The 13,692-nt window shown below is 42.7% G+C and overlaps 1 protein-coding gene across 1 annotated transcript in view; it reads right to left on the bottom strand.

The window, feature by feature from the left end:
* LOC133379062 (extracellular calcium-sensing receptor-like) overlaps positions 1–10,247 on the bottom strand; it is a 74,804-nt gene extending 64,557 nt beyond the window's left edge. Inside the window, exons 1-2 of the mRNA XM_061613671.1 lie at positions 9,966–10,247; positions 4,119–4,259 (exon numbers count right to left, since the gene is read on the bottom strand). Of these exons, the coding sequence (XP_061469655.1) occupies positions 4,119–4,259; positions 9,966–10,247 (423 nt within the window). The remainder of the gene's footprint in view (positions 1–4,118; positions 4,260–9,965) is intronic.
* Positions 10,248–13,692: the final 3,445 nt, after the last annotated feature.

Here is a 13,692-nt window from a genome sequence, read left to right on the forward strand (position 1 = left end):
CAGACTGGGCTAAGGTCTCTACTTAAAAGGCTTGTTGAAAGAGGGAGGTCTTCAGTAGGTGCTGAAAAGATAACAGAGACGGCAGATGTCTGATATTTAAGGGGAGGGAATTCCACAGGGTAGGTGCCACTACACTAAAGGTCCACTTCCTATGTTGTGTGGAACGGATCTCATGCTGGTATCTGCTGGAGGCCCTCACCTGCAGAGCGTGGTGACCGACTGGATGTATAAGACGATCTTTCAGGTATCCTGGTCCCAAGCTGTATAGGGCTTTGTACACCAAAAACAGAACCTTGAACTTGGCCTTGTAGCTAATTTATATTTTTATTTATTTATTAAATTTATATCCCAGCCTAACGAGCAGCCCGTTTAAATATGGTGCCAAATACAAGCTATAGTCCTTACAGCCTTCCTAAGAAGGATTGCTCCACTGCCTTATGGACTGTTTTGTTTTTAACTTTATATATATATATATATATAACTGTGAGTCACTTTGAGTGCAGATATTTATGTAGAAAAGCAACTATCAAATTTATTACATAAAAATAATAGAAATAAAAAATACAGCAGACCTCTGCTCCACTGGAGAATAGGATCCCATTGCTGGCAAGCCAATCACTTTCAGGACCCCGAGTTAGAGAAGATGCCTTCTGGATCTTGACCCCAGAGTAAGACCCGAACTTCATTCTGACCCCATCATAAACAACAGCCAGTGCTTCTTGCGGATATTTGCCCCTGCATCCCATCTGGTTGACCCTTCCCATTCATATTATATGTTTTAGTAGGGATGGGGGAATCTGTCCATTTCCATTTCTTTCAGGTTATTTTTCCAATCTTAAATTCAGTTCACATTTCTGCATTTTCTTTTTTTAAAAAGTCCTCATGAAAATTCATCATCATTTCTGTGTGAATTTCTCCTGATACCCACATTTTTTGTATGCACTTTTGCCTACTGTACACATTCTTTGCAAAGCAAGGTTTCCCTAATATAATGCATTTTACACATTTTATTTTTTATTATTTATTTATTAGATTTATATCCCGCCCTTTCTCCCAGTAAGAGCCCAGGGGGGCAAAATAAAAAGAGGCACTAAAAACACCTTGAAACATCATAACAACCGCCTTTAAAATATATTAAAACAACTATTAAAAACACATTAAAACAAAACCTCTTTAAAAACATTTTTTAAAAGCTTTAAGAACATCTGTTTCTTTTTTTAAAGGTTTAAAAACATATTAAAAAGCAATTCCAGCACAGACGCAGACTGGGATAAGGTCTCTACTTAAAAGGCTTGTTGAAAGAGAAAGGTCTTCAATAGGCTCTAAAAAGGTAATATGCCCTACCATATGCATTTCTGTAGACATTACTAGGTTGGAGAAGTGCGCTGAAAAATTCAAAGAAGTGTGAATTTCAAAAGGCCCATGTATTGTTTCAGAGAGCCAGTGCAGTGTAGTGGTTCAGTTGCTGGACTACGACCTGGGAGACCAAGGTTCGAATCCCCACATAGCCATGAAGCTCACTGGGTGACCTTGGGCCAGTCACTGCCTCTCAGGCTCAGAAGAAGGCAATGGTAAACCCCCTCTGAATACCGCTTACCATGAAAACCCTATTCATAGGGTTGCCATATGAGAGCCAGTGTGGCGTAGTGGTTAAGGAGTTGGACTACGACCTGGGAGACCAGGGTTCGAATCTCCACACAGCCATGAAGCTCACTGGGTGACCAGTCACTGCCTCTCAGGCTCAGAGGAAGGCAATCGTAGACCACCTCTGAATACCACTTACCATGAAAACCCTATTCATAGGGTTGCCATAAGTTGAAATCAACTTGAAGGCAGTCCATTTCCATTTTTCATTGTTTCAGAGAGCGCTCATTTTGGTAGGTTGGCCTTTCAATGCAATCTGAATCAAATTTCTCACCCATCCCCAGTCCTCAGACAGTAAACTAATAGAATGGGGATCATATCCTTTTGTATTAATGCATGTCAGCCAGTAGCGTAACTAGCTTTTCATGTGCCCTGTGCAAGGTTTTATTTTTGGGGCCCTTAATATTTTTTTGGGGGAAAAATAATAATAAAACAAATACAATATAACAATTGTTTATAAATAATTTTCATTTCAGCAAATCCATTTCAGAGCCCCCTTCGTCCTGTGCCCTGTGCCTGTGCACCTGTTGCACCTGCCTAGTTATGGCACTGATGTCAGGGGTGAGCAGAAGATAGATAGCAACTCAGGAATTTGCTTTAGATCAGGTCAGATCATTGATTTATCTAGCTTGTTACTGTCTACACTGACTGGCTCTCCAGGATTTCAGAAAGGGTTCTCTCCCTGTCTGAACGTGCCAGGGATTGAACCTGGAAACTTCTGCTTCCAAAGCAAACACTTCACCACTCAGCTATGGTCCTTCTCTTAAAAATCTGGGTCCACTGGTATTTTTATTTATTTATTTATTTATTTATTTATTTTTTAAAACGTACATACCGCCCGACTAGCAATAGCTCTCTGGGCGGTGAACATAGATCTCTGAGTGGTTTGCAGGTCATCAAAAAGCATTTCCTACTTCTAGTTGTTGAACAGCAGCAACAATATTGTTTATATATTTTAAAAATTTATATACTGCTTAATACCATCATTTCTAAGCAAATATACAATAGGGATACAGCATAAAATTAGTTAAAATTAACCATAAAATCAGAGGGGGAGGCTCTTTTAAAAAGTGTTCAACAAGCACCAGAAGTTAACCAGCTTGGACGGCTTTAAAAGAAGATTAGACAAATTCATGGAGGACAGGGCTATCAATGGCTACTAGCCTTGATGGCTGTGCTGTGCCACCCTAGTCAGAGGCAGCATGCTTCTGAAAACCAGTAGCCGGAAGCCTCAGGAGGGGAGAGTGTTCTTGCACTCGGGTCCTGCTTGCGGGCTTCCCCCAGGCACCTGGTTGGCCACTGTGAGAACAGGATGCTGGACTAGATGGGCCACTGGCCTGATCCAGCAGGCTCTTCTTATGTTCTTATGTTCTTAGGAGCCAAGTCTGGTCTCATCCAGGAGGCAGTGTCACCACATTGGATACACAATACTGAACATGCAGCTCCTGGTGCATATGAGCCATGTGGGATTGTGCTGTTATCTACACAGTTGAAATGAAGAAAGCTTGGGGTGACCAAAAGTGAGCTCTGCTCGGTTCTGGCACTCAAAACAAATGGGCTCATAATTTTTTTTAATTCTGTTTTTGTGTGTGTGCCAGTCTCTGGTTGGTGATCTTTCAGAGGTTCTCAAAAAAATAAAAATAAAAGAAGCCTGATATCTGCCAATCCCTATTAAAAAATATCCGCCAATCTCTAATAACAAAGAAGATCTCACAAGCCTGAAATCTGCCAATCCCTAATAATAAATTGTCAGACTTTAAGAAGGGGTGGGGAAACTTTTTCAGTCCCAGGGCTACATTTTCATCAGGGTAAATGTCCAGTGGTGGGCTCGATTAGAGGCAAGAGTGGGTGAAGCAACAAATGCAAATGTTGCCTTTGCACAGAAGGGTATTTTCTGCACACACTCCAATATCCTTCTTTGCGCTCCATGCAAGCAACCAAGAGGCAAGATCAGAGTTCAAGGTCACATTCCACCCAGGCAAAAGTACTCAAGGAAGGTATGAAGTAGGGCTGGTGAGTTATCATGGCATGGGACGAGTAGATGTAGCTGAGGAAAGTCCCAAGGGTCAGATAGGGAGGCCTGGAGAAACACATTTGGCCCCCGGGCTTGAGGTTCCCAACCTATGTTTTAAAACATTGGTTACCAAACTTTTTCTCCGTGGACCACTTGAAACTTGCTGATGGTCTTACTCTTGACAGACCGCTTATTGATTTTTAAGAAGCAATAATAATACAATTAAAAAATCAATTTGAATATGTAATGCAGACATGCCGTAGGCCACCTGAATGAAGCTCGCGGACCACTGGTGGTCTACTGACCATAGATTGGGAACCCCCACTTTAAGAAATGACAAAGATAATAAAATGAAAGAAATGGTTTTCCCCACCTGGTTAAACCACCCAGGCCACACAATGGCATCCTGGTTTATCGAGAACATTATTTCTGCCGGGGCCTGTCTCTCTGCACTCCCAACCGTCACTTTCTTAAGGGTCTTATTGGGGAGCACCAACAAGTTCACGACATCATAGTCAGCTTCCAGGTCTCCATTCTCATCCAAGTACATCCCATCCATGGAAATATTGTAAAATTGGGTTTTTTTCAGGAAACGGTGGAGCTGGGATGACAAAACAACCAGCAGTAATTAGAAAAGGAGTTGGATATCAGCAACCCAGCCTTTTTGGACTGTCTAATCTTCTTGGCATGTGTGAACATGTTCCGCAGACTCATAATGAAGACAGTACTGATTGTCTGGTGGGTCTGGTGCATAATGTAGCTTGTTATTTCCAGTAAGAGCATTCTGGAAGTAGGGAGCCATCACCAAAGAGGCCCACTCCCTTGTTACCACTCTCTGAGCTTCTGTCAGAAGGGGGCACTGAAACTCATTTTAAGGTCTAAAAACAGTCCTGTTCTTCCTGGCCTTTTGATGAGAAATGGTACTGATTTCCTATTCATCTCTTCATCTACTGTGAGGGGAAGGGCAGGATATAAATCTAATAAATAATAATAAATAAATAATATTTTCTGTTTAGGTCATTAGGCATCCCCCAATCCCAGATGCATTCACTTTTTAGTTTGCTGTGTAATTTTATCTCAGGTTGTACCCCAGTAAATTGTACTCAGAGCAGATCCACTGTAATTAATGCACCTATTGCCAATGGGTCTACTCTGAGTAGAACTGGAATCACATACAAGCCTTTGTTTTTAAAATACTGCCCTTACCCAAAATACTTGAATCCAATGGTGGTATGCAAGGAAGCTGATGGTAAATTGAGGAAAGACTAAACTAAAGTACTTCTTCACAGAGCACATAGTTCTCTCCTTATAGATATAGATCAGAGTAGGCCCATTAGATATAGATATATGCTTTAAAGGGGGATGGATGTCACATCCCAACCAGAGGAGTGTTTATCAGGGGAGTCCTCCTCAGAGGAAGCCCAGGAGGCTCCGGTCTTGGACCGAACTCTGCGTCAGGGTCCCTCTGGGGATGAGGAGCCACGGTCCTGCGATGAGGGCTGAGGAAGGGCCATCTGCACCCAGGGCAGGTTTGACCCCTGACATCGAGGCTGAACAGGACCCAAGCACAATGGAGAGGCCAACACAAGAGGGATGGGATCTTTTCTTGATTGTCCCAGATTGCTCAAGTTGCAGGAAGCCAGATTTCGACTGAACATCAGGAAAAACTTCCTAACCGTTAGAGGGGTACAACAATGGAGCCAATTACCTAGAGAGGTAGTGCGCTCTCTGCCACTGGAGGCATCCAAGAGGCATCTGTCGAAAATGCTTTGATTTGGATGCCTGCATTGAGCAGGAGGTTGGACTTGATGGCCTTATAGGCTCCTTCCAACTCTACTATTCTATGATTCTATTGCCTCCAACACGAGCTACAGACCCCACCCATCCATAGGAGGTCAGACTGCTGTCCCAGACTCCTCGAGAGTAACGGTCTGGCTGCAGGTGATTAATAGGAGTCAGCTGAAGTTTGGGGTATGGACAGCTCCAAGATGAAAACCCCATTGCTGGGCTGGAAAGGCTGCTGGAACATTGTCTATACACCAGTCCTGGACCTGACCTAGCTGCTGATTGCCTGTTGACTCCAGACTAGGGTTGCCAGATTCAGGGCCTGAGACTGATCTTGTATCTTTAGGAGAAGAGGAAGTCAGCCAAGTGCAGGTGTTCTTGCAACTCTGTAATGGGAAAAACCACAAGGTGGAATTCTCCCTTCTCCCTGCACAACTTTTAAAGATACAAAAGACTTCTTGGAGGCTAGACCTGGCAATCAAGAGGTCTTCTGTATCTTTAAAAGGTGTGCAGGAGGAAGGGAGAATTCCACCTTGTGGTTTTTCCCATTACAGGGTTGCAAGAACACCTGCACTTGGCTGACTTTCTCTTCTCCTAAAGATACAGGATCAGTCTCAGGCCCTGAACCTGGCAACCCTACTCCAGACCTGACCTTGGCCTACTCTGTACCTGCCTCTTACCTTGCCCTTGAGCAGCATTGGCCGCAGACTGCTTGGCTTGTGACCTTGGACTGTTGTGACATTGCTCCTTGCCTGACCTCTTTGATTTTGTGGACTCTCACTTTGGACTGGCCCTTGATACTGCCTCCATGGTGCTCCTAACTGTATTAGTGCTGGGAATTCTCTTGCCTCCTGAAGAACCTGTTGAGAACAGGACCATGGAGGAGGACAGGGTATCAACCAATGTAATTCCATGGAAGCTCCATGTTAATGCATTGAGTTCCTTTCATCTTTCTTCCAATCTAACAATACATCTGAAATGTTCTCAGGCTCCAGGTATGGAAAAAAACCCAAATACCAGTACAGTAGGGCCCTGCTGATACGGCAGGTTAGGGACCAGACCCCTGCCGTAAAGCGAAAATCGCCATAAAGCGGAACATCGATCAGCTGTAGTGTGGGGAGCTCCAGCTGACAGTGCTCGGCCCCTGAAGCTCCCCCCACAACAGCTGATCAATGTTTCTTCCCTCCCTCCCGCTCACTCTTGTTATGATGGGGGAGTAGTGCTCCCCTTCTGCTGAGGATCACAGGGAATGAGCTGCCTGCCCACACCTGTTCGCTTGCCCTCCACAGCCTCCCTTGCTCATCTCCCCTTGCCTGCTCGCCTTCCCCCCACTTGTTCGCTTGCTCTCCGCCACCTCCCTCACTGTAAAATGGCACCCGAAGCGCTGACGATGTGCTCAGGGCGTTGGGTGCCATCAATTGAGTCATACCGCAAAATCACTGCAAAAATGGATCAAGCGCCGAACACATGGGACACAATCCAAAACCGCCGCATTAGAAGTGAAGCGCCGTAAAGCCGGGCCCTACTGTAATTTATTAGTGGAAATACCTGTGGGGAAAAAAAGGGAATACCTGCCACGGCTGTAACCTTTGAGGGTGCAAGCCACTTCCATCCACCCTCGCCATCCTCTGGGATCTGGATGAAAGCACAGCATTTGAGGCATGAGCCACAGACTGGACAAGGTTGTAAATCAAGTAGCTGCCCAGAGACAGGCTGCTGTCAGGCACATCCTGATACAAGCTCTCCCCTTTCTCTGCACACCTTGTCCGTTGTTTCAGAGACAGCACATGCTTTATGTAAAAACAACGAAATCTTTTCTTCTCAACTGGTGATTCCAGATTCTGAGATCTTGTACCTTTTTTGGATTGCATTAAGAAAGCAAAACAAGTATGAATTGCTTGGATCTTAAAAGTTTGGTAAAAAGCAGCCATGTCAATGTCTTGCAAAGTTGTTGTGATCCAAACTTTCCCCACAGTGGGCTGCTTGTACTTTACAGCCTGATGCATGACCCAAGCTAAACCAAACATGGACTGAGAGTCCCCAGAGAAAATGACTACATTGACTTGCCTTTGCACAAGAAATGCAATCATGTGGGCAATGTTAGTGTACGAAATGAGTGTTGGGATTTTTTCCAAGAAAGCAATGCAAATCCTTTTCCTCATCAGCACATCTGTCAGAGTCCTCACGAGTCTCTCCCCATTGTCATTGTCTGGAGCAACAAGGCCAATCCACGTCCATCCAAAATGCAGTAGCAGTTTGGCAATGCCCAAATACTTGGTCTCTGTACTTGGGACCATCCGGTAGACCAAAGGCAACTGTGATTTATCTTTTATAGCAGGAGAAACAAAATCATAACTGACCTATGAGGGAAGGAAAATATTGTTTTGATTTCAGGACAAAGCTCAGGGTTTTTTTTTTTCATAGTAAGTAACTACTGAGGAGGATAGACTGAATGCAAGTATCAATCTTCAAGAACCCTTAAAAGCTAAAACAAAAAATCTGGTGTGGATGGCTGACTTCTTGTAGAGAATGCAAAACAACCAAAAGTATACGAGAATCTTGAGAAAGTGCAAAAATAGCATCATTTATTAGAAAGATCCAACTTTAACCACGTCTTACAGACCCATATCCTTGCTGAGCCCAAATTATATTTAGACATCTCCATCCAGGCAGACAGGTTTATTATGGCGTATTTATTATTAGATAATACAAGAAGAGTTTTGAATTTAATCAAAGTCCTCACAATACATTTGAAACAGCTGTTTTCCTTTGATGCTGAAAAAGCTTTTGATTGTATAGAATGAAAGTATTGCTATGTCTTGTTAAGCTAGATATTTCATGAATGTATTAAGCTTTTGATGAAAATAAAAAATGATAACTATTGAAATGCCTGTAGCTATTTATTTTATTTATTCATATTTATTCTTTATAAACTGCCCCAAAGCAGTTTCCAAAAAATCCAATAAAAGGATACAATTATTGAAATAAAATACAATTTAATAAATCGATGCATGATGTGACCCTTGAGACAGTTAAATCATCTTCATCTGGTATCTAAAAGCTGGTAGAATACGTGCCAGGTAAATGGCCGAGTTACCATGAAAAGTAATTTAGCCAACCCAAGGCATCTTGCTATCACAGAACACCAAAGTCAGGATCATTCAGACCACGGTATTCATGATCTCTATGTATGGATGTGAAAGTTGGACAGTGAAAAAAGCAGATAAGAGAAGAATCAACTCATTTCAAATGTGGTGCTGGAGGAGAGCTTTGCACATTCCATGGATTGTGAAAAAGACAAATAATTGGGTGTTAGAACAAATTAAACCAGAACAGTCACTAGAAGCCAAAATGATGAAACTGAGGTTATCATACTTTGGACACATCATGAGAAGACATGATTCATTAGAAAAGACAATAATGCTGGGAAAAACAGCAGGGAGTAGAAAAAGGGGAAGGCCAAACAAGAGCTGGATTGATTCCATCAAGGAAGCCACAGACCTGAACTTACAAGATCTGAACAGGGTGGTTCATGACAAATGCTCTTGGAGGTCACTGATTCATAGGGTCTCCATAAGTCATAGTTGACTTGGAGGCACATAACAGCAACAGCAAGGCATTTTGCTACTTGAGGGTTAGGACAATACGAAATCCAATCTGCACATACCTTCCCTTTTGTCTTGCAAAAGTTTATTTGATGGAGACACGCAGCAGTTTTTTCCAGAGAGCTGAAAGCCTTTTAAAAGAAAGGTTTCTGCTGCTTCCACTTGCACTCTGGCAAAGAGTGGAACAAACAGGGCATGTGTGCATACTGTGGGGATGTTGGAGAAATCCAAGTAAAACAAAAAAGGAAGCAGAAATCGCTGCAGTTTGGGTGTTCATTAGCGGTCAGGAATGAAAATCAATCAGCAAATACATTCAGCATTCATTCACATTGCTTGTTTTTGTTTTTAAGTCCACGAACGATAAATAATTAATGGCTTTCTTACATTGTTTTTGACATTTCCTTTACAATGAAATGAATGTAAGCTGTGTAAATAGTTGCGCAACTTATGTAGATAGTGGACAGAGTCGAATAACAGTATTTGGTGGAAACTAAACTGCAGGGAAACAGAAGCAGCGCTGATCATGATGAATACAGGTTGGAATGAAACTCTCTGTCTCTTTACAACCCTAGTGTGTATTGTTGGGAGTGAATCTTCTCAAACTCTTTTCAGCTTTCTTTAAATAATATTATCTGTCTCCAGCCCTGTGCAAAGTGAGATCCCTTCTGGCTGCTGTGCAAGCTGAAATTAAACATATTTTATTTATTTAAAAATGTATACCCTGGCTTTTGAGGATCTGTCTGAACATGTGACACCATCAACAGATCTTCGCCTGCAGATCTACGTGACTGGAGTGGGATTAAAGGAGAAAGGTGGTTTCTCAGATATATGTACCTTGGTCCAGAACCATGTAAAGCTTAATATACATATTTTATCTTCCTCTTTTCCCTTCCCTCTTCCCTTTCCCAATTTCCTACCTGTGGGATCTTGTAGATGTCCAACATGGTTGAAATCTGGCCTGAGATTTCAGAGTCAGCCCCTTCAAGAACAGCCAACAGGTTATTCCGCCTTCCACAGTAGTAGTTTGGAATGTTTTTATGCCCAGTAGAGAGCAGGTCTGTTGTGGCATCATATGTCATCTTTGCATTGAAATAGTTCTCGTAGATGCTGTAGCCCAGGGTGATGTTGGGCAAGAGCCTGGGATTCTGGTTGACCTTTTCAATGGCAAATGAGAAGGGCAGGATATGCCAAGACTTCATGTCTACTAACCTGCGACAATATATGTAACCCACATTTAAGAATCCTCCATTCAATGACTGCACCATTCAAGGAAGGACAGTCAATTGGATGTTTTAGACACCTTTCCAAGACATACCCTTTAACACAGGCTTTCTCCAGTCACTACACTGTGTAGCCTTGTAGATTTTCTTTCTGGTGTAGTTTTATTGTTACAGATTTTTACACTGATGAATTATTGTACATATTATATTTATGCTGAAATTATTTTAATCATAAGCATTAATCATAAGCAGTTTAGAAATATTTCTAGCTAAAAAACAACCACCATGACATCTGAGCGCTGAAGTGAGGGCGGGGTCTTGCTGCAAAGTGAACGAATAGACACTTAAAAACATTTATTGGAAATAAAAACATGTGCCAAAATAAAAAGGTTTTTTTGCAAGCAAGTGGAGAAATAATACTAACCATACAACAGATTACAGAATGTTACAAGATATAATTGACCAAGAAATCCTACATCAACTCTTCTTTGTGTAACGCATTGGTGCAAGGCTATAGACTGGCCAATACTGGAAAAATAAAAATCTTCCATCCGTAACTGAACAGGTAAGAAAAAGATGGGAAATTGCACTGTTGATCATAATGACCTATCAATTTGGAGCTAAAAATAACCCCCAAGAAGAGAAGTATCTAGAAAGATGGCTACTAGCCATGATGGCTGTGCTGTGCCACCCTAGTCAGAGGCAGCATGCTTCTGAAAACCAGTTGCCGGAAGCCTCAGGAGGGGAGAGTGTTCTTGCACTCGGGTCCTGCTTGTGGGCTTCCCCCAGGCACCTGGTTGGTCACTGTGAGAACAGGATGCTGGACTAGATGGGCCACTGGCCTGATTCAGCAGGCTCTTCTTATGTTCTTACCTCTTACCCTGCATTGAGATCACTGAGACTTGAAATGGGACAGCTGAGAACAATATCCCTCCCTATCATTCTTTTTCATTTCTATAAACTTGCAGGTCCTGCAATCTAATCAATATCACTGAGAGCAAGAAATATCCCATGTGTCGGTAAAACTAAAACTGACCTACGCACACGTTTAAGAAACCACTAATCTGCAGTTTTGACCAAAAAAGTGGAGCAACCAGTTCTGAGAACCCTAACCCTGTCAGACTCACCAGTAACTGCCGCAAAAATGCCAGCAGATCCTACCATATTTGCAAAGAGGGAGAACTTCTGGATGTGCTCACTGGACAAACAGAAAAATGCTGCCCTGGGCTCTTTCTGGGAGGAAGGACAGGATATGAATTGAACAAATAAATAAATAAAAATGAAATGGAAATGGACTGCCTTCAAGTCAATCCTGACTTATGGCAACCCTAAGAATATGGTTTCCATGGTAAGCGGTATTCAGAGGGGGTTTACCATTATCTTCTTCTGAGGCTGAGAGGCAGTGACTGGCCCAAGGTCACCCAGTGAGCTTCATGGATGTGTGGGGATTTCAACCCTGGTCTCCCAGGTCATAGTCCAGCACCTTAACCACTACACCACACTGGCTCTCATACCATTTACCATCCCCATATAGCCACAGAAAGGTTTGGCAGCACAGTAATATAAACAGCATAATCTCCGTCTATCAAATGCCTGGCAAAAATATGTAAGTCTTTACCTGGCTCTGAAAAGACGTCAATGAAGGCACCAGGGGGACCTCACTGGGGATCACATTCCACAGATGGAGTGCCAATTGTTAAAGGTGTGCTAAGCCCGCCATAATTGTACAATAGTGTTATGCCCTCTAAACTTCTCCAAACAGATGGAATGCCACATGTTGAAAGTGTGCTAAGCCCACCGTAATCGTACAGCAATAGTGTTATGTCCTCCAAACTTCCCCAAACAAAGGGGAAGTTCTAGGAGAAGTGCCATCCAGGTTCAACTTCCTCTGGGAGGGGAGGACTGGTGACTCATATCATTTTTGTAATACGAGGAGTATTTACAAAACACAGGCAGAGAACAGGTGGGAGTGAAGCATCATCTGCAGATTCTCTCCTAGCAGACAGGCTCCCTCACACCTTGTAGATCATCGGGTGCAGTTCCCCAGTGGATACAAGAAATCCAAAGCTAGAGAATCCCCAACAACAAATGACCATCAGTCTGAAGGAAGAGCTCCTGTTGTCCCCTGCATGCATGTATACACAGGCATGTAAGGGACAACTTTTGCACACATTAACGGGCACACTTTTGCAAGCAATTTCTCCTAATGTAACATTTTGTCGTGTTATTGTCACTAATACATTTATGCACAGTTTCCCTGCATATGTGCATTTGTGAACCTTGTTTGGTTGGAAAACTGCATTGCAAAATTTGGATGAGTGCAAATTTCGACGGATGGCTGTGTTTAAATTCTTATATTGTTTTGGAAAGTGCTAATTGGATAGACTCAAATGCAAAATGAATCCAGTTTCCCCCCTGTCCTATCCCTGCAGTAAGGAATGTCAGCCACTCATGTTGATCACTTAAAGGCACTTTCTCCAAATTCACAGCAAAGAAATAGCAAACTAACAACACCACGTGATCGTACTTTCCTCTTCAGCTACAGGAGTGATTCTCAAACGGTGCGCCCAGGCACACTGGTGTGCCCTAAGAGGTGGCTAGGTGTGCCTCAAATATTATGAAAGTATATTTCAAAAATGAGAAGAAACCCATTAGTATAGGGTAAGTAATAGTTTTCTATAGTTTGTTATTTTTATTCATCGTTTAAAATATATTAATATATTTTACATATTAATATAATATGTTTTACAGTGCGCCGTGGACCAAAAAAGTTTGAGAACCACTGAGCTACAGGAAATGAAATGTCAGGGCTGTGCAGGAGACAATGCCTTAATGGTCAAACAGCCCCTAAACCTTCTGTCAAAAGCAAGATAGGCAAAATGATTTTGGAAAAGGAGAGGGAGACTAGGAAACAGGGATTGTCCCTGGTAAAAAAAAAAAAGACAATTGGAGCATATGAAATGAGATTCAGCAGGAACTGCAATAAAGCCTTCAACACATAATTACTTACGAGCGAAGTCTCGTAGATGGAGGTTTGGAGAACACAGGAGATAGAATTACGGCGTTTGTGGCAGATATGACCCCACTAATGATGTAGTCCCCTGATCTGTAATAATTAAATGGATCTGTTTGATCACTTACTAAATTCAAAGGGCATTTTGCCGCCAGCATGCCACAGGCTGTCTGGGGTAAGGACAGCAGCAGCATTACAATTTGGATATGACTGCTATAGTCACTGTCTCCAGGGCTGTTCTCCATGTTAACGAAAAGCACCCAAAACCTTGTCGCAAGCCTGAGGCTGCAAAGACGTGACTCATAGATGGAGACCAGCCATGGCTTCAGAACTGCATGGGACGATACGGCATCTCGCTCCTCCCCTTCCTAATTCTCAAGCTCTTGGTGCTGCAGGAGGTATTTATGCACC

The sequence above is a fragment of the Rhineura floridana genome, chromosome 3 (genome assembly GCF_030035675.1).
Source record: "Rhineura floridana isolate rRhiFlo1 chromosome 3, rRhiFlo1.hap2, whole genome shotgun sequence".
Taxonomy (NCBI): Eukaryota; Metazoa; Chordata; class Lepidosauria; order Squamata; family Rhineuridae; genus Rhineura; species Rhineura floridana.